The following is a 21,562-nucleotide window of genomic DNA, read 5'->3' as shown; positions in this document are numbered from 1 at the left end:
AAAGTGTAAATAAAGCCCCAAAGCAAAGTAATTTTACAGGACAAAAGCGCACTTCTCACTCATGTTAGTTCCTATGCAGGCAAATGGCACAGTGGGCCACGTGGTGATGCAGGGACCTTCTGTCTCACCGCCCCACCATCCTCCTAGCCTTGGAGACCTTCCCTTCCAGCCAGTGAAGGAGAGAGCAGTTGTGCAGGAGGCATAATCCCCTTCACACCCACTGAAGCCCTACACATGGCACAAGTCTTTTCTGCCTATGTTCCTTTTGTGAGTACATAACACCACCTCTCACCACCACCTACGTGAGGGAGCTGGGAAGTGCAGCCACGTGCTGACAGGTGCAATCCCAAGACAACTGTGTATCAGGAAGAGAAGAACACACCTTTTAAGGAGCTATGTCTTCCCTAAGATAACACTAGCAGCTGACATAAATGATCTCTAAAAATAGCCCTTGTAAATTCTGCCTCCTCCCTCCTGTTGTTAAGGATTCCAAACAAACTTCTGCCCTTTTAACTCATAATTAGTCATGAAATACAATTGTGGGGCACCTGGGTGGCTCAGTTGGTGAAGTGTCCAACTCTTGGTTTCCACTCAGGTCATGATCCCTGTTTAATACTCACTCTTCTTCTCTTTCTGCCCTCCCCCCTGCTCACTCTCTCCCTCTCTCTCAGATAAATAAATCTTTAAAAAAATTAAAGGATAAAAAAAAAATACAATTGAGAACATTACCATTTGCATTCTCTACCAATACGCTTTGGTCATGCCATCCTGAAAATGCATTCACTCATGTCTTGTGCATTTCTCAGAACCTTATTTTCTGCTTTTTGTGTAAGGTATCTATTAGGGTAATTTACTCTGACAGACAGGTAAATCCCCCCATTTTATGCTGATTTTTTTCTGTGTTACAGTCAAATGAACTCTAGGGTCAAATTTTAGCAGTACTTGACTTTATGCATAAAATGTAAAATGTTAAGGTCCCGTGAAGTCAAATGCCCAATGCTAGTAGATAATGTTTTTGTTTCAATGAAACCTGTGTTTTTCTGTATGTTAGGTTTTTTTGTGTATTTATGTCCTTGTTACTCTCTTTAAACAGTAAGCACTATCAAGATAAACGTTATTTCAGTTTAATTTTAACAGAATATTGACAATTTTGAGTTTATAGATGTTGACGTTTAGGTTCTTGAAGGATTTTCCTAAAATTTTGTTTGTGTGATAATCCCAAACGTTACACTGAATTACTGGTTAACTTTAAATTTTTCATTTTTATCAAAATATGTATTTGTAACCAATATTCCTAATGTGTTGATAACAGAAATATATTCTCTCAAACCATTCTTTACACAGGTTCTCAACTGAGAGTTTGCTCACGAAGGGCAGGTTCCTGATTCCTGCATGCTGACGTACAAGGTAAACACTCTGGAGAATATTCATGTCAAATAGGAGCTGTCTGCTCTCTGTGTGTTATTTTCCTTTGTATATATTTATATTTTGAATAGATTCCTGTCTCACTCTGCCACTTTCAGAAGCTGTGTACAGGTTACAATTTGCATCCGTTTGATACGTGACAGAAAACATGTCAGTTTGAGGTGATGCATTTCCTGCATTTTAGTTGGGTGGGTATCATCAAATTTTATATTTAACTTCTTATGATTGTCTAAGTCAAAATTTTCTATTTTTATACCCCAAAAATGACTTTTTAAAGAATGACTTTATTTATTTGAGAGAGAGAGAGAGCATGAGCAGGGGGGAAGGGTAGAGGGAGAGAGAGAAGCAGACTGCCTGCTGACCAGGGAGCCCGACATGGGGCTCGATCCCGGGACCCTGGGATCATGACCTGAGCAGAAGGCAGACGCTTAACTGACTGAGCCACCCAGGCGCCCCAAAAATGATTTTTTATAACTGATGTTTTCATGGTGTTGAATATAGAAAATCACGTTGTAACTATTTTTTTCAAAGGAGTTTTGTTGTTTACCTGAGTTTCCTACTTTTCACATTTTCCGTAGTTCACCTGAGTGGGAAAAGAGAAAGAAGAAAGGATTCTAGTGTTTATGGATTACCTACTACACACCAGCCTTTTTATATAAGCAGGAGAAAAATTGTCACGTCCCTGGGTGGACATGTGGTTCTTCTCACAATGGACACGTACAGTTGGCGCACAGGTAAGCGTGTTCTCAAAACGTGATGACGTCTGCAAGACTTTCCTCAAGTTTGTGCCATGACCCCAGCAGGCTGAGGACCACATTATAACAAACTCATTAGTTTGTAAATTGCACTGTTGCTGGATCTGGAATTCCTGGCCCTTCTATGTCTACATTAGAGAGAAATAAACAGGAGAACATCTTAGGCAGCAAATATCTGCACCCTCCTGGGAGAGATAGTGGCTTCAGGGAAAGCTGCCTCGGAGAGGGTTCTCTGCTCCCCTGCCCTGAGGGACAGGACCCAGAGTCTCCTTTCAGAATGGAGATTAGAGAGTACTTCTAAGGTTGACCTACCTGGCTGGCTTGTGCCCTAGCAAACCCCTCCTCAGGCACGTTCTAATAAGCCCCAGTGGGACGCCTTGGCTCTCCTTGGCCTCCCCACTCTGCTCCCTGCCTCCGTTGCCTGCTCTCTCCAGCAGCTCCACACCTGGGCTTGTTGCTTGGAATCAGCTGAGTTTTCAGGGACCTTTCTTCCCGCCTCTGCTGCTCCACTAGGGCCCAGGTCGCAGGGGGAGCAGCTGAAGGACAGAGGGGAAGGCCTGGGGCTTCTTCACCGCCACACCGGGTCGGCTTCCTTACAGGTTCAGCGGGACTGTCTGCAGGTTTGGGAATTAGGGCAGTGCTGGGATTCAGGAAATCCAAATAATGCCGAGTATTCGGGACTGCAGTGACTGATGCTGTCTCAGAGGGGTGCTCTGTGGCTGGCTGCGTTGTCTAACCGTGGGTCCTGCTGGGGAGGAGCGCAGAAATAGAGAACAGCTTTGTGTCTCCTTCCCAGGGGAGGTGAGCATGCGTGCGTCTCACAGCCCACCCTCCGTGAGCCCTCGGGTGCTACCGACCAGGTTGAGGCCTCGGAGAATAAAAGCTCCTTTTCTGAGGATTCTGCCACATTTTCCATCAGGCACAGAAGTGAGGGTCCTGCAGCTCCCACAGAAGCTTCCAGAAAGCAGAATCCTGCCCAACCTTCAGGTGCTTTTCCCTCTGAGTTCCTTGAGTCCAAATGGAGCTAACCAGGTTACCTTGTTATACTTCATCGTTAATTCCTGTTAGCATCTACTCTTTGTGGGCTGTCACTCTGTTCACTACTATTCTTTTTTTTTTTTTTTTAAAGATTTTATTTATTTATTTGACAGAGAGAGACAGCCAGCGAGAGAGGGGGAACACAAGCAGGGGGAGTGGGAGAGGAAGAAGCAGGCTCATAGCAGAGGAGCCCGATGTGGGGCTCGATCCCGTAACGCTGGGATCACGCCCTGAGCCGGAGGCAGATGCTTAACCGCTGTGCCACCCAGGCGCCCCTCACTACTATTCTTTTTAAGCACAGGTAAGAAAATGCCGTCCTGCCTAAATACAGGCTGATTACTATTCTGCTACAGGCCTAGTTTAAGGAAAAATCAATGCTAAGTTAGTTGAACATACTGCTCACAAATAATGTAAGTATGTATGAAATTCGGCTAATATCACTTTATACGATGGAAAGTAGCTGCATGAAAGCAATAACCTGTGGACGGCGATGCTAGGTAAAGAATGAGAAATTTCTGTGTGATGGATTTAGGTTAAGTATGTAAAATAATCTTTTTAAGGCAAAGAACTTTACACTGGGATATATTACAAGTGGTTTTACATTTCAGAAAAGCTGACATTAGTTTAGTCCTTGTGTTTATATCAACAAAACCACAATAGATAACGTATGGTGCCCATACACAGCCCTTCCATCACCTAGAACTCGGAGAACAGTGTCAGGCACACAGAAAGTACTCAACTTTTTAATGTTAGACTTTCCCAAACCTGGAATATACATGAGTGAGCGAGTGTGTGCGGTGCGGTGGTTACACCGAGGGCAGGAAAGGAAAGGAGTCGTTTTGTAGAGGATAATCTCTTCAGTTTTTACTAGGTTGTCCCAGTTTTGTCCTCTTTTTAATCCCTAGTATCTGTTCAACTGATTGTGTTCTTTCCCAAGAAAGACATCCAAAGGTCAAGAGGCAAAATCTGCTTTACTAGTCCTTCCACAACGTATTATGCACAAACTCACGTTGTAAGCTTACCTTGTTATGAAGACTTTGCAAAACTGACTTAAAAGGGTAATGGCCCATCAGGGGAGTGATCCCAGGGACCAGGAAGAAGCCATGCTTATCAGATCCATACAGTCATAGGCTAGTCAAGAAACTCTTAAAGCTTGATGATAACTGATCCGAGTTACTGAGTGTTCACTGTGCAGCGGGAATATGCTCAATGCATTATCTCAATTAATTAACTCATTAGCACGTTATCTTCATTAATATGTATTATCTCAGTCTTCACAACAACCTTATAAAATACTATCACTTCTTTCAAAAAAGTGATAAAATAGGGCTTGAGAGGTTAAGAAATACAGTCAGGGTCATACAAGCAGTAAATGTGTGTCTGATCCCATGTTCTTTCATTGCTGTTCTATGGTGCCTTTCAATATTTGGGGATTTGTGTGTGTGTGTTTTTTTTGGGGGGGGGGTTGTTTTTTGTTTTTTTGCTTGAGAATCTGGCTCATGCAGAATGTGGAGAATTCATTAATGTTTTGTTTTCTTGTATTTAAACAAACTGGTATCCAGTTATCAAAAAATATTTATTGAATACCTACAATGTTCTGGGTGCAATGCCTGGTACCGTATATGATCTTTTAACCACTGACAAGGTTAAAAAGATTTCTTTAAGGGTATATTTTAAATATAAGCTCGTGTTAACTTAATTCTGAAGTACAAATAGAAAGCCCTTATTGGCCATTGTGGTATCAAGAGATAATATTTCCGTATTCCAGATAAATGTGTTGACAGATATTATTGCTACTGTGAATTATAAGATTGTATTTCCCAAGGTTATAAATAGATATATATTAAAACATATGTATATATATATGTCTTATAAGACAATTAACCCGAATATAGACAATTAACTTGAATGTAGACTTTCTATGTAATCAAAATCTTCTAGAAACCACTCAAATATGGAACTATTGATATGTCTCTAGAAATACTGTGGAGGAGGAAATAAGAAAGATTTTGAGAATGGGGAATTGTAGATGGGAGATAAGGAAAATTGGAAACAGAGAAAGAATGTCATAAAGGGGACCAGGAGAGGAAGGAGATCAGAATAGAGACAATGATATAGTGAGGTAGAGGAACAGAGACAGGGAGATGTAACCCTCAAGAGAGAGGATTCAGAGCAAGGAAGTTACCAGGGATAAAGAGGAACATCACATAATGATAAGGGTCAATTCTCCAAGAAGACATAATCTTTAACACGTACGTACCTAACAACAGAGCGTCAAAATACATGAGCCAAAACCAGTAGAATTGAAAGGAGAAATAGATGAGCTCACTATTAGAGTTGGAGACTTCAACATCCCCTCATCAGAAATGACCCAGCAGACGGAAAACCAATAAGGATATAGCTGAACTCAACCACCATCAATCCACTGGATCTAACGAACATCTATAGACTCGTTCATGCAACAACAAGGAGCAATGTACACATTCTTCTCAAGCTCTCGGAGACCATTCACCTGGTAGATCATATTCTGGGATGTGAAACACACCGGAACAAATTCAAAAGAATAAAAGTCGCACGATGTGTGCTTTCAGACCACAATGGAATTGAAGTAGAAATCAGAAGCAGAGAACGAGCTGGAAAATCCCCAAATGCTTGGAGATTAAACAACATTCTTCTAAAAAACACATGGGTGAGGGAGGAAAATCTCAGAAACTTTAAAATATTTTGAATTAAAAGAGAAGTGTTCTATTGAGCACACAAGTAGTAACAATTATTTTTTGTATTACTTAGAAGTAAACCATCCAATGCTTCGGTTGAACTAAGGATTTAAAAAATAGTTTTCATTTCAGGAATGCTGTGTGACTCATGCCTACAGCATTAGAAAAGAGTTTGTCAGCTCATCAGATCTTAAGTTTTACTTTTGAAACCTAGGCCCCATCTAGTACTGGCAGGTTCGTTCCTGTGTAAAGAAATGATTTCAATCTTAGATATTTACTTTGAAACCATGAAGACACTGGATAATTTATTAGTCATCAAACAGTTTGCCAATTTTTAAATTGCTAACTGGTATAGACATACAAGATACATCATTTATAGCACAAAACAATGTCTGCATGTTACATTTGGAACTGAGATGTATTTAATTTCTTTTTTAGTTCCTCCTTTCACTTCTGCCAGTCCTTTAGCAAAGTTAATGCATTGATTCAGGTAAGATGCTTTCAGTATCAGGTAGAATAAAACAAAATATGGGGAAAAAAGAAAATGGAATGTCTTTCAACTGTCTGATGCTTAAATATCTTGGAGATTCTAGTTTAGTGTTATTTTTTTGCCTTGGGAAAAATGTCCTTAATTGGACACGCAAGATTTAAACAAGGCAGAAATTCCAGACCCAGGGCAGGGATGGTCCAAAAATTCAATATTTAGGCATTCACTTATTCTTGTATGTTCATTCATTCATTTGTTCACTCAATAAATATTTTGTAAGTGCCAGAATTACAAAAATGAGTACACTTGTTCCTGTTCAAAGGCAATTATGACCCACTCCTGTAAAAGAAATCAGACTTTCAATCCATATAACAACTGTTTTTTTTTTTTTTTTTAAGATTTCTTTATTTTCGAGAGAGTAAGCACTTGAGCAGGGGGAGGGGCAGAGGGAGAAGGAGAGGGAATCTCCAGCAGACTCCCTGCTGAGCAGGGAACTAGATGCCGGGCTTGATCTCATGACCCTAAGGTCATGACCTGCAGCCCAAATCAAGAGTCAGGGTCGGATGCAGATCTTAACTGACTAAGCCACTCAAGTGCCCCCCGGCAACGGTTCTTAACCTGCATGTATCCATTAGGCCCTCCTGTCTCTTGTCCCTGTAAGTTTCAAAGGGATTCAGACTTTGCAAGCAATTTTTTTTTCTTTATGTAACCATTTGGAAGTTGCAAGATGAATTAAGGAAGGACTGAATAAAGAGAGTTTGCTTTTTTATAAGATGTGGGTTCAAAGGCATTTTCACAACTAAGTATTTTATATGCTTTCTATGTTTTCCAAATAAATTTAAAGGGCTGTCCTAGCACAGTAATTTTTTATATAATTCTAAAAAATAATAAATAAGCCCCGGTCACGTGTTAGGAGTTCATAGTATCCATTAGTGACTTGATGTATCCATCAGATCCATTTGTGACTTGGTGATACCATTTATTGATAACGGTTTTCCTAAAAAAGTCATTTGTTGACTCTAGAGAGGGATCTAATGGGGATGTCCTTTAGGTCCCAAGTAGCTGGTCAGACGAATGTTTGGGTTGTATTTTAATGAGGTTGTCCCTGTCCTGGGCCTCGTCCTCACTTTATAGATACCGCTTTGGAAATTTTGTTAAGTGTACATACCCATCTGTATCACACTATCCAAGCTAAAAGGAAAAAAAACAAAAGAGCCATGCATAAACCTGAATGGAATTATTTATTATGAAAATATTGGCAAGAGCTTTGCTTAGTAGCACATTCCCTCTTTGTCAAAATATCCGCACAAGAAGGCAAATTAATACCTCATGGTTAATTGGTGAGCACGGGCTCCGAGCAGAGAGCATTCACTGGAGATCTCAGAGCTGCGGTCCCTGGTCGCTGCTCACTCAAGCCACCGGCAGTTGTCCTGTTTCCTCCTCCAGTTCTTCTCATCCGTGATGAGTGGATTTTGCAAGAAGCAGTGTTACTTCTCTTATTCTCAAGCTCCTCAGCGAGCATCACATTAACATCTCCATTGGAATTAATGACAGGTGGACCAGGGTCTTAAAACAGCAGCATCTTTCCTTATGAGAATCCCAGAGAGACTTTTCTTCAGAGGCGAGAAGGCACAAGTTCAGTAGTTCAGCCTCAGGTTACTTTTGCCTAGTAAAGGCACCAACAAAATGCATGCGCTAGAAAGATGCTGAATTCTACATGGTATATTGAGGAAGCTGTTACTAAGGACCTAAGGACAAGCCAATTCCTATTTGGCACATCCCCAATTCATAGAAGCCTCCAGTACCTGACCGCCAGTGGGCTGCTGTAGTAATCCGTAAATGACAAATTCACTATGTTATCTCTTTGCCAAAAATGTTTAAATTAGTTATCTATAAAGCGTTTAGCAATTCTTATATTATTGAAGTAAGGTGACTTCATTTTTTATTTTTTTAAAAGATTTATTTATTTATTTATTTGACAGAGAGAGACAGCCAGCGAGAGAGGGAACACAAGCAGGGGGAGTGGGAGAGGAAGAAGCAGGCTCCCAGCGGAGGAGCTGATGTGGGGCTCGATCCCAGCATCCTGGGATCACACCCTGAGCCGAAGGCAGATGCTTAATGACTGAGACACCCAGGTGCCCCTAGACTTCATTTTTTAATAAATAGTTGTTTCTTGTGGGTTTTTTTTTTTTAAGGTTTTATTTATTTGAGAGAGAGAGAGAGGGAGAGAGAGAAAGCACAAGTAGGGGGAGCAGCAGGCAGAGGGAGAAACAGGCTCCCCGCTGAGCAGGGAGCCCAACGTGGGGCTTAATCCCAGGACCCTGGGATCACGCCCTGAGCCAAAGGCAGATGCTTAACAACTGAGCCCCTGTTTCTTGTGGTTTTGAATTTCACAAGGGTACCTGGTGCAAATGCTAAGCCATACAGCGTCTTTCCAGGTATGACCTTTCTTAGTTATATTAGTATCTGGATTTGCTCTTTAATAGAAGTAGAGATGAGATGAATTACAAATAGTGCATGGGAAGCTGCATCTTAAAATGTCTTCACACAGATCCATACACACCACAGCCTTCAAACAAAGCGTGACTGCCTAACCTCACACTTGTTTACACACCTGCACGCAGTCTAGACTCATGATGCATGAACACGGGGCAGCCTGCCAGAAAACCAATTCCTACAAAGTTTATGGCTTGTTACTCAGAACCATTTGGTAAATCAGTAACTGGAAATCAATCAGTAGATTGCTAAGTGGTCAATCGTCGGTTCGTATCCGTCACCCCCAGTAAATACAGTCAAGAGAGCCCACATGTAGAACATCCACTGATTCCTTCTTAGCGACCAAAATAGAGAAGATGCTCCTTCTGTCATCCCAGAAGCTTCTCTAGAGTGCAAAGCTGGACCTGCGTTGCTGAAAGCAGCATGGGTGATATTTCTAATGAGAAACTGGATTTTCTCATCTCTTTCCTGGGCTACCCTAATTCTCATATCTGGAGTCCGTCCATGACTGATGACACTCCAGCAATTCTCTTAATAATTCTGGCATGTGCAGCTCCAAGATAATCCGTATTTAATGGTTACTTTATTTCCTCTTTGGCTTGACATTCTTCCTCCCTATTAGTGTCTTTGGCTCTAGGTAATCTCTCCTTGGTGACATAATCCCCTTTCTGTAAAACTGGTTGTCAGATTAAGTGATTAACTTAGTGTATAACTAGATTGTTAATTTAAAAAGTTTATCTTCTAAAAATGACAAAATGTATACTATAATGTCTAGATTTTTTTTGACAATTCCATCCTGTGCTTTCCATTTTATTTTTTTCGTAGTAAAATGGGTGAAAATCAGACAGTGGTGGTAGAGTTCATTCTACTAGGATTTTGTCTTGGCCCAAGAATTCAGATGCTTCTCTTTGGGCTCTTCTCCCTCTTCTTTGTCTTCACCCTGCTGGGGAACGGGCTCATCCTGGGGCTCATCTCGCTGGACTCCAGACTGCACACCCCCATGTACTTCTTCCTCTCCCACCTGGCCATCGTCGACATAGCTTACGCCTGCAACACCGTGCCCCAGATGCTGGTGAACCTCCTGAATCCAGATAAGCCCATCTCCTTTGCTGGCTGCCTGACACAGACCTTTCTTTTCTTGACTTTTGCTCATACCGAATGTCTTCTCCTGGTGGTGATGTCCTATGATCGGTATGTGGCCATCTGCCATCCCCTCCGATATTCTGCTGTCGTGAGCTGGGGGGTTTGCGTCACCCTGGTGCTGACTTCCTGGGCTTGTGGCTCTCTCCTGGCCCTGGTCCATGTGGTTCTCATCCTGAGGCTGCCCTTCTGTGGGCCTCTTGAGATCAACCACTTCTTCTGCGAAATCCTGTCTGTCCTCAAGCTGGCCTGTGCTGACACCGGGCTCAACCAAGTGGTCATCTTTGCAGCCTGTGTGTTTATCTTAGTCGGGCCCCTCTGCTTGGTGCTGGTGTCCTACTCGCGCATCCTGTTTGCCGTCCTGAGGATCCAGTCCGGGGAGGGCCGCAGGAAGGCCTTCTCCACCTGCTCCTCCCACCTCTGTGTGGTGGGGCTCTTCTTTGGCAGCGCCATCGTCATGTACATGGCCCCCAAATCCCGCCATCCCGAGGAGCAGCAGAAGATCCTTTCCCTGTTTTACAGTCTTTTCAACCCTCTGCTGAACCCTCTGATCTACAGCCTGAGGAATGCAGAGGTCAAGGGCGCCCTGAGGAGAGTGCTGCACAAGGAAGGTCATTCCCAGTTGGAGTGACATTGGAATCCCTCCCTCAGTAGCTCCTGGAGCCCAGGGTACTGTGTACCACCCAAGCTTCTCTCACTGTTTTTGTATCTGAGACTGAATAATCCTAGAGACTCCGTAAAATACTCCCTTTTTCTGTCCAGAAAGTATTTAGGTTTTATTGCATTCATTATATTTAATTTTATAAATTTCTTCTTTCCTCTAACTGCATAGTCAGTTGAGAACACCTAGAGGATTAGACCGATTTCATCCACGGCTGTGGGTCCCAAAGGTTCAAATAGACCCTCTACCTGTGACTTCATCAGCTGTGCTCGATGACAGCAGAACACGGGCTTTACCGGGTGTAGCCACGTAGGCGACCGTTTTAAAAATAGTGTAGCTGCAGAGACTTAGGACCTGTTGATACCTTTTTCACTTTTACCCCATATTAGGATGTTTCCCCTTAATTGTGTTTCCTCTTATGAATAGTAAATGTACCTAAATGACTGCTTAGACTTAGGGGAACACTGAGTTTGTTGACTAAACCTTGTAATCTGTCTTACAATTTCTGTGGTCAGAAAGTAAGTCTGCGCACATTCAGCTGGCGTCCCGGGGAATTACCCAGTGAAATCCACTTTCCAGCCTGCCCTGGGCTTTTGACGGCCACCTGTTTCTAAACTCGTCTCACCTGCTTACGAAGAGTACCTGCGATTCTCTCCGGAAAAACACACACTCTTCTCTAGAAGGAGTTAGCATGTGCTACGACCCAGCTCTCAATGATCAGGTAGGGATGGAAAGCCCCAAGCAGAGGCAACTGAATGGGAAAAAAAGGTTTTAACAATAACAATAGTAGTTAACATTATTATTAGATACTCGCTCCGTGCCATCCACTGCACACAGATAGCTCATTTACAGAAATTGCCTCATTTTTATCATAAAAGCCCATTTCTCATTACCATCCCATTTATAGATGCAAACATGAAGCGAATGACAAATGGTAGACCCATGCCCCAATGATCTGACTCCCAAGGCTTCTCTACTCAACATAGTACATCATTATCAATGTTATCAAAGAATAAGGCTAACCTGTCCCAACCTAGAATATGCTACGTGAATGTGGGTTTCTTCTCAGTCTAATATGTTCTGCAATGAGGCTGGGAGAGCCAGAGATTATTTGTAGGTCTCCTGTCCTGGTTGATGAGTCCTATGGCCATGGTCACAAAGAACATCAGGAGCTCCCGAGCACAGAGTAGCAGTAGAGGCTGTTCTCATTGAGGTGAGAGGTTTGGTTCTGCAAGATGCAGAACCATGGCATCTCTAGTTTCACATGCATCACTCACATGTTCATACACATCCATGTGCATGTGTGCACACACACTTATGGAGTCCTTACTATGGTGACGCTCTGTTCTAAGTACCTTATAAGTATTACCTTTTCTAGTCCTCATAACTACCCTATGAGATAGGGACTATTACCCACCCTTTGGGGGGAGAAAACGGAGCCACAAAGAGATTAAGTAACTTAACCAAAGCCTTGCAAGTGCTGAGTATCTAGTCCAGGATCAAACTTCAGGGATCTGCCTGCCAAACCCATAGGCATAACCCCTGAATTAAAGTCAAAGAGATTGCGAAGTGTCAGGAGCAGGAAATGGGAATGGAGGAAGAGAGTAAGGAACTTTCAACCTCCAACCAGAGAGAGGCACTGGGCTCCGGATAGAAAAGGTGCTTATATAGCTTGAGCCCTCTTCCCGGGGCAGGGCCGCGGGGGAGGGGAGCAGCTCTTGTCTGCTGACCGAGGGTCCCTGCAGTCCGGGAGGTCTTCGGACTCAAGGAGATGGCCACAGCTGGGGGCACTGCAAACGCAGCAGCGGCCTCATCCAGGCGACCGGGCAGCGCCTGGAGGTGATCGAGCCACGCCCGCTGCAGGACAAGCTGCGGGAACCCGTTCTGCACAAGGAGCGATTTGCCCGTCTGGACATCCAAGTCCGAGGGGGGGGTGGTCACGTGGCCCAGATTGGTACAATCTGCGGGTCCGTCTCCAACGCTCTGGTGGCCTATTGTCAGAAATACGGGGATGAGGCCTCCAAGAAGGCGATCGAAGACATCCTCAACCTGTACGACCCGGCTCTGCTGGAAGTGGATCCCTAGCACTGAATCCAAAAAGTTTGGAGGTCCTGGTGCCCGTGCTCGTGACCAGAAATCCTGCTGATAAACCCAGCATGTGGATCAGGGTTCCCCTTTATAATAAGTGTCACAGGGCTGCAGGTTAAAACACACACACACACACACACACACACACACACGCTCAACTTGACTTTATACTGGAGTGAAAATAAGGGTGAGATAGTAGAAGGGGCCAGGGATGGAAAAGGGGCCCCTTGACAGTCTGGAACATAACAAAACAATGGAAGAAAGAGGTTAACAATGCAGTTTTAAATTCATGGTTCACCAAATGGAAGAGCCATAGTAAGTGATCTTGTAATTTACCTAAACTGGATATACTTTGTAATTCGGATATTGCCTAACACAGTCTTCAATCCGCTGTTTTATGACAGGCGTCGGGTGCTGCATGGCAAGGTTTGGTGGGATGCAGGGCAACAGCAGGACAAATGGTGAAGAGCTGCAGTGCCAGCGGCGGGTCTCAAAGGAAAAAGCTCTCCGGGTACAAGGTGGAACAGGAGAAAAGTGTGGGGCACAGAGAGCATGACCCGGAGTCACCTGCACGGCCTCCTAACTCGTGCAGTGCTCTCCTAAGGTTCCCTAAGCATCTGGACCCTTAAACATGTAAGATCTGCAGCTGGAGACCTGGGTTCTAGTCCCAGCTCTACCGTTTGCTAGCCGTGCTCTTCCCAGGAAAATCGTCTAAGATGGCCCGAGTCTCTGTCCCTCATTCATCAGGTATGCAGAATGAGAGCTGCCTAGGTGGCCCCATAGGACTGCTGAAGGCCTCGAACAGGAAGGGTGCAAATGGACACATTTTGAAGACTTAAAGTGCTATGCAAACAGAAGTTTGCTGTTATTATAGTTAACATTAGGTCAGAAATTATTCTAATATTGTCAGGCTTGCTAAACTTTGAGTCTGGTATCAAAGCTATTCCTTAGTGAGGGGGAGCATTGGGGTTGATAAGTCACCCAGACCTTTGTCCCCATGGCTTCTGCATCCGCCCTTCATCCTTGGTGGGAATAGCTTTCCCCAGAGTCCAGCCTGCAGACCAGACTCAGTGACCTGTTTGTGAGTCAGAGGGGAATCGCTCTCTCTTTGAACCTGTTCATAGCCTATCCACTAAGAAAACACGGGGGACCTTTCCTAAAGCAAAGGAATTCAGACTTCAGGATTTTTTTTACTCCGATTTTGTTTTTTATTTCCAACATGTACCATCTTTAATCTGGGATTTACAGTAAAATTCTGTTATCATCTCTCTACAAGGGGAAGGACAAGAATCTGTTCATCTCTCCATCCCCAATATCTTAGCATACTTGCTAAACGTTTGGTAAGTAAAGGACCCTTTATCCATTAGCCTCATTTCCAAATTTTCAGTGTTGAACTCTCGTCTGATTTCTAAGCTTTTTTACATCCCTAAAGTGGCAGATTGCGGTGTAGTAGAAATGTAATTGTAGCTGATAATTACTGAGGTCTTACTATATGGTAGACACCACATAAAATGCTTTACTATCATCTTCACATCAAATCTGTGGAGTGGACACTTACTGTCATTATACAATGATGAGGAAATAAAGTTTAGAGAAATTATTTACCCAAGGTCACAGAATTATTCACTGGGGGAAACATAATTCAACGCTAGGCAGTCTGGCTTTGAATTAACTCTGAATTGTTCTTTTGCGGAGAATCTACTGCTATTCATAACCTGCGTGGCTGGCATAAGGACTGTTCATAGTATGTGCTTAGTAAACCGACTGAATGAGCAAATAAATATTCATTATATTTAAATTTCCACCCATAATCGATGGGTCTGGGGATGTGTTACCCTTCATTTCTTTAAGTTAGGGTATTTTATTGTCTATGAGATTTATCTAGTTCTTGCCTTTAATATATTCTTATGTGATATATATTAATAATTAAGAATATGTTATTGCTATAACACCATAGAGAAGAAGGGAAAAGATAGGGTAGAAATTTAGCACGAAATAGTAAAAATCCTTGGGATGTTTATTCGTTTCTATCATAGGAAGCAGTGGTCATTGGCTTCTCAAAGGAGTGTGCCAAACTGCTGAGCCTGTGATTCTGGAAGGCTGGGATGTTGCCGGTGCCAGACGGGAAGCCGTGTTAGGGTGTTGCCCTTGAAAACTGGCAAGGGGGTGGAGACAATTATGGGCGGTAACTACTGGAAATGATAGGGATGGGCATCTGTGTGGGGTAGCTGGTTCCCCTGCAGCCTGAAATTAGCCCCTGCAGCATCTTTGGCATGTGGACCAGGGATTGCCAGCCACCAACCTGCAGGATTGTTGTTTACTGTTTGCCGTGACTGTAAAGCATCATCGTTAAATATGGGTTGTGGAGGGCAGACAAAAACGAAAGGAGGGTTGGAATGTCGTCCCACTGGATGAAAGCACGGCTGTGTTTCCCCAGCTAGCAAGGAAGTGTCTTACTCTCCTTGCTTTATGGACAAACTTTGTTGGCTCGTTTTAATTTGTCTTTTTTTTTTTTTTTCAACCTGTGTCTCTGTTTTTTCCATTTTAATTTTTGAAATCATGTTTGGTCAAAAGAAGAGGTGGATCCTTGAACACACTTGGATTTAGACAACAGAGTGCTGGCTCGGAGTTGGGATATCTGGGTTCCCATCTCGGTTTCCCCACTAACTCACTGTGTGACCTTAGAAAAGTTGCTTAGCTCCTCTGGCCTTCCGTTTCCTCACCGATAAAATAAAATTTGAACTAGACACTTTTTAAGATTCTTCTTAATTTCTTGTTCTCTGTCTCTCTGTTGATCTCCTCACATTTCATTGAAATTGGATTTTCACTTTTTCAAAGGAATATAGATGAAGTTCCATGCAGAGAAAATGAAGTGGACTCAAAGATAATTGAACATCCTGGGCCTTAAACACAGTAGGAACTCGAGAGTAGCTACTGAGGCAATGAGTGAGTTGAATATTCTCTTGCTCTATTGAAATTGCATAAGGCTGGCTGAAACAGGAAGTGAAATGCCTCCTCTTAGAAAAGCCAGTTTTATTAGCCTCCTAGGATCTTATTAAATATAACTTTCATTGGGAAGGCTTCTGGGACCAGAAATCAAACTTTATATCTAACTTGGTATCTCTGTTGTCTACATTGTAAATAATAATTTTCGTATTCAGTACTTAGCACTAAAGCATTGTGCTGAGATATATGCATGTTGCCTAAATTCCATGACAATTCCATGAGTTTCATGAGTTTAATACTTTCATCGCACTCATGAAAAGGGATGGATGGATGGAAGGGAGGAAGGGAAGAGGGGAGGAAGGAACGAACAAACGAACGAACTACTTTGCTGTGATTCCAAGTGTGTGACAGCCTGGGCACTAATCCAGGTCAGCCTGACTCCAAAGACCACGCCTATAACCAGTAAACACACCGCCTCTCTTAGCCTAGACCTGTAGAATCTTTTTCTATCATTAAGCAACGCTCAGGAAAATCAGCCTGAATGTTCTGAAAATACATTAAGAAAAAAAAGATAAAAATAGAGCTAACAGAGTTTCCAATACATATATAATGAGCACAATAGTAATATACACATCAGTTTTTTAACTGGGCAAAAATTACATAGATATAAGCAGAGACAAATGAGCCATGCACAATAGAACAGTAAAAACCACTCATGAATACAATGAGAGACGTACCGTCTCTCTAGTAATTAGAGAAACAAATTTTAAAGCACAAGATACCATTTTCTGCCCATCAAATGGGACAATAATAAAAAGATTGGTATTTCCTAGTGCTGCTGAGTGTGGGGGCAGTAGTCTAGGCAGCAGTATAAATTGATTTGGTGCTAACTTGGGAATATAGCTTCAAAAATTAAAGTTTGTACTTTTTTTAATGCAACAGCTCCAATTCTAGGAACACACCCTGCAGAAATACTCATATATATGTGCAAAATACATACATGTACATTTATTTTAAATTGAAGCGTTATTTACGATGGCAAAACGTTGCGAATAAGCTAATATTCTTCAGTGGTGGGTCTGTTAAATAAAACATTATAAATCCATAGCATGAAGTATTATGCAACTATTAAACTAAGTTTTCTCTCTCTAATGTCCAGGGAAGATTCTCCTACAATAAGTGAGTAAAAGAAGCCATATGGACGTAGTACTTTCTCATTCACGTAGGGAAAAAGCTATTTGTGTGTGTGTGTGTGTACATGCCTATTAAGGCACAAGAAAATGTTCAAAATGATAAACATTAAAAGGTTAAAGAAGATGACTCTCAAAATGGAAAGTGTCCTATGGAAAATAATACATTATTAGAAAAATTTTAAAGTAATCAAGTGTTAGTGTTGCAATTTTTCAAAAAGAGAAAGAAAAGCAACCCAGGTCCTTACACCTTGCAGAAGCAAGCCGTCCTCATTTCCATGTGGCTCCCGAGCTTGTCCTGTATGTTGGAAGGAGAAAAAGCATGGCAGCTTTAGTGGGGCCTGACCTCAAACTGGACTGGGCATTTTTGCTTGCAACCCGTTGGCTAAAACGTGGTCATATGTGATGTCGTTTTTGGAATGTGATATGTTTGGTGGGGTCCAGAGCCGATAGCCAGGTAAGAATTCCTGAGGCGTCTTTGGTGCAAGAAGGTGGTTATATTAAAGCACAGGGACAGGACCCATGGGGAGAAAGGGCTGCTGCTGCCGCCCCAGGATTGTGAGGAGCAACTGATTATATACCTGGGTGTTGGGAGAAGTAAAGATAAGGGAAATTCCAGAAGGACTCTCACATGTCAAAGACTCAGGATCCTAGAGGAATGTTATAATCTGGCTATCTCAAGTGTTTGTCAATGGGCTGCAGGTTATAAGGACATTTAATTTTATCTCCTTTTCCTTCTGCCTTTGGTTCCTACGTCAATATAGTCACACAAAAATGCAAGGCAGTCTGGGATATATGGTCTCTGGATGTACCCAGGAATAAGAGGAAACTGGTTTGGTAAACATCTACCAGTCTTGGCCACGAGTACTCAGAGAGTCCGTGTTTGTAGCTCTGTGGCTCTTCAGAAAACTCTAGAGAGTACTGAGAGAAGCAATAGAGACACGTGAGCCTCCTCCACGGATCTTCAAAAGCAACACTCCCACGGATACATACAGTCAATTTTTTATCTTCAATTTTATGTGAAATACAACTCAAAACTTCAAGACAAATCCCCGTGGCCCCACTTCAGTACAGAAATTTTAAATGGCAACTGCTCCCCGGGTCAGTTCCTGAGGGACTCAGCCAGTATCAAACCTGGACCATCACACTGCAATATAGTGGGTAATCCTTAAACCCAGGTTCAGATATGCCACACTCAGTTGTACCCTTGTTTTTCTTCCCCATCTAGACAATGGCGGTAAGATACCGCCCACCCTGTCTGTTCCAAGGGGACGTTGTGAGCTTCAGAAAAGGTAATATTCCTGTCAATACTTTTTAGACTGAAAAGAAATACTAAACATTGTTCTTAGTCCTATAGCAGAGAGATTCATCAATTATCTTCTCTGACCTTTATTTTCCCCTTCCCTACTTTCTCTCTGTATTTTTTAACCAAACCCTTGTATGAGATCAAGGACAGTTCACTTCTAAGGAAGGTGTCAGAGAAGAGCCAAAGGACAGTGTCTGAACAAAAGATGTAATTGGGCAAAGGGGTTAGATTTGGGGCACCCAGATTAGACAGCTTTATGATCCTTTCTCCCCAGAAAGTAGGTTGTGATAGGAGATTGGACAGCTGATATTTTAAGAGGGTGGGGAGAATGGAAAGGCTGAATTTCTAGCTCTCCAAAATGATATCCCTGTGGTGTTTGTACTGCACCGGAAGAGCAGAAGGAAGTGATGACTGAAGTTGGTTCCAAGTCGAGTTGTAAGGGATCCAATCTTCTAGAGTGCAGAAGACATCCGGCACTCCATGCCTGGGTTGTTGGATCCTTCTCCGCCATGTCCAGCAGAGCAAATGGTTAGCGTGTGTGCAGTGGGATTCTTTCTGTGGGCTGTGGCAACGCTACTGATAGGGTAATGTGACCTCATGGGCTATTTGCCCTTTTGTGAAGCCAACGCCTATTCAGTATAATTTTAGAGGCAGCCTGGGCTTACAAGTAGCTCTCCCTGCTGCCTTCAGACACTCAGCATTTCTTTAGCAGGAAGATCTTTTGTTTCACAATCATAGATAAACTTCATATGCAGATGCACATACCTGGCCGGGTTGTGAATTGCAGGCACCAGGGGACTTGTTGGGGTAAGAGAGTCCTAGATGCCTAAAGAGGGTGGGGAAGGAGCGAGGCTGGGACTCCCACTGCAATCTCACCTATTTTAATCTTTACTTCTTCTGAAAACTGTGGCCACACCAAATTTTTCAGCTACCATTTAAGTTTCTAAAAACTGCCCGGAGATTTAGAAAAATGATAAAAACAAAATGAAGCAAATAAACACTAAGTTCCACCAGTAGGGGGGCTGATGAAATAAAGACTAGTACCTCCATGCAGCGGAAGACCATGCAATTTTTAACAAACAATAAGGATTACGGATGTTCTCCATCTCTTATACGGAAAAATCCCCAACATACATTGAGTAAAGTCAGGGTAATAAGAAGACAGGTAAATACCCTATATCTGTATGTAGTTATATGTGCATAAAATAATTCTGGAGGAGTACTCAAGACAACAAGCAGGCTAGAAATGGAGATGATGGTGACAAGTAGGAGCATATCCATGCTGAAGCTTATAAAATTTGAGGCAGCTTCTTCAAGAAAAAGAATGTTAACTCATGACTACATAATCAGTTGAGAGCCTCAGAAGGGGCCCTTGGTAGGAGCTCTGGAGCTTAATCTTTTCTAGCACATGACAAATCCAACACTGGGGACAAGGAGGAAGGAGAGAACGTCAAAGAATACTTTGAAAGCTGCTAGAAATTTGAGCCGTTTTTACCTATTCAAGAAACGAAATTTTTAAGAAACCAGTGTTTTACCAACATAGCTTTGGAGAAAGAGAATTGATTGGGTGACTGGGGACCGTGAAAAATTTGAGTTCGTATAATCAGATTCATAACAAAAAAATTATGAAAACTATCGTAGTAACTATCTGAAATATCGTATTTTGACTATCGGGTTGGCAAAAACCAAAAGGTTTTAAAAACAGGTAGTGAGGGCATGGCATGTCATACGTTGCCTTAATTTGGTCTGAGTGACCTCCGTGGAGAACGATTTGCCAACGCCTCCCACGATTACGGATGCACATACCATTTGACCCAGCAATTTGGCTTCCAGGAATATATCCTACAGGTGGACTGGCACGTGTGCAAAGCAACAGATGCCAAGGTTATTCACTGCGGCATTGTTTGTTCTGCCAAACTATGGGAACTAACTTAGTAGGAGACTGGCTAGCTCAGTCTTGCTCCTGCATTCACTAGAATATTGCACAGCGGAAAAATAAACCAGGAAGCTCTTTATGCACTCTTCATATATTTAAGCAAAAACAAAGCAAAACAAAACAAAACCCAGGTTTGAAAATATATGGTGGGCTATCATGGATGTAATGTATTTTCTATACGCACAGAATGTTTTTGGAAGCATTTCACAAACAACGTGCAATATCGGAGTGACCAGGGAAGGGAAGTGGATAGCTGGGGGACATGTGTGAAGGGAAAACTTTTGTTCTTTTAAATTTTGGAACACGTCAATGCGCAACTTTTTTTAAATATGATTTTTGATAAAAGTTAAAACATTTCTTAAATTCTGCAAAATCCACCTTACGCTCTAATGAAGCCTGACGCTGGTCAAGGACAGCCTGTTGACGTCCCAAACTTTCGCGAAGTTCCCCTTCGGATGGTCCCCCAGACCAACCTGGGGCCAAGAAAGATTTGAGAAGACTGGGCATTATTTCCTCTCCATTGGAGGGTAGAGCACTTGCATTTAGAAGTCTCGTTAGTTATTCAATGAGGCAATGAATTTATCATCCGAAATGAAACATACTCCTGGGGATTGTTTTTTTTAATGGACCCAATTAAATTTCTAGGAAATGATTCTGTAAGTTCGTGGTAGCTATGAATTCTTCTCTGAGCTCCCCATAATAGTACATCAGCTCTTTAAAGGTGAAGGGAGCTCCTCTTTCCAACTCCTGGAGGAGACCGAAGAGGACCATGGGAGCAGTGTTTCTTCTTTTATTTTCCTTTATTCTCATTGGGGATTTAGAGTTGCTTTGCTGAATTCAAAGGAGACAGGATCCCTTGGGACATGGTTAAAAGCCAAACCCGAGGACACAGCGTAAAAGAAACAAGTCTGAGCTGGGGGGAATATTGGATCCTAAGTATGTGTCATTATTCCGAAAATAAGAAAGCTGTCACTGATGGAAAGCTGCTAACGCGGCCGTCGAAGATCGAGAATATAGGAGATACCTTTTGTTACTTACAAGTTGTGTATTCCAAGAATGATTCAGAGCCAAGAATGAGTTGCAAGATAGATTTTTTTTTTTAAAGAAGACTAATATTTCCGGAACAGAAAGGCTTGTGATCTAAAGCATTTATTTCCACAAGATGGTGCTAGAGCTTCTGCCGAAGAGGAGGCTCACATTTCCTGCAGGAGCTGGAAATCCAGAATAAACTTCCGATGGGAACCAGATCTCTGTGTGCTGTGGTGAATCCGTCAGAGAAGCACATTGTGCAGAAACGTTCTGGTGGGGGCTTGATTTGGGTCAACGGGGTGAATGAAGGTTGTTCAGGTAGGAATGCCTTCCACCACCTCCACACAT

At 42.6% G+C, this 21,562-nt stretch overlaps 1 protein-coding gene and 1 pseudogene across 1 annotated transcript; both read left to right on the top strand.

The window, feature by feature from the left end:
* Positions 1-8,749: 8,749 nt before the first annotated feature.
* On the top strand, positions 8,750-10,689 carry LOC103669074 (olfactory receptor 2A1/2A42). Its single transcript, XM_008697396.2, has one exon. The coding sequence runs from the start codon at positions 9,748-9,750 to the stop codon at positions 10,687-10,689; it is 942 nt and encodes a 313-aa protein (XP_008695618.2). The 5' UTR covers positions 8,750-9,747.
* A 721-nt stretch (positions 10,690-11,410) lies between these two features.
* LOC103669073 lies at positions 11,411-12,865 on the top strand (annotated as a pseudogene).
* The last annotated feature ends 8,697 nt before the right edge of the window (positions 12,866-21,562 follow it).

Source organism: Ursus maritimus, unplaced genomic scaffold (assembly GCF_017311325.1).
Source record: "Ursus maritimus isolate PB19 unplaced genomic scaffold, ASM1731132v1 scaffold_3, whole genome shotgun sequence".
In the NCBI taxonomy this organism is placed as follows: Eukaryota; Metazoa; Chordata; class Mammalia; order Carnivora; family Ursidae; genus Ursus; species Ursus maritimus.
This window is presented reverse-complemented; position numbering and strand designations above follow the sequence as displayed.

What these genes read in the sequence shown, in the direction of transcription:
- LOC103669074 (XM_008697396.2), top strand. Translation starts at nt 9,748, where the DNA reads ATGGGTGAAAATCAGACAGTGGTGGTAGAGTTCATTCTACTAGGATTT.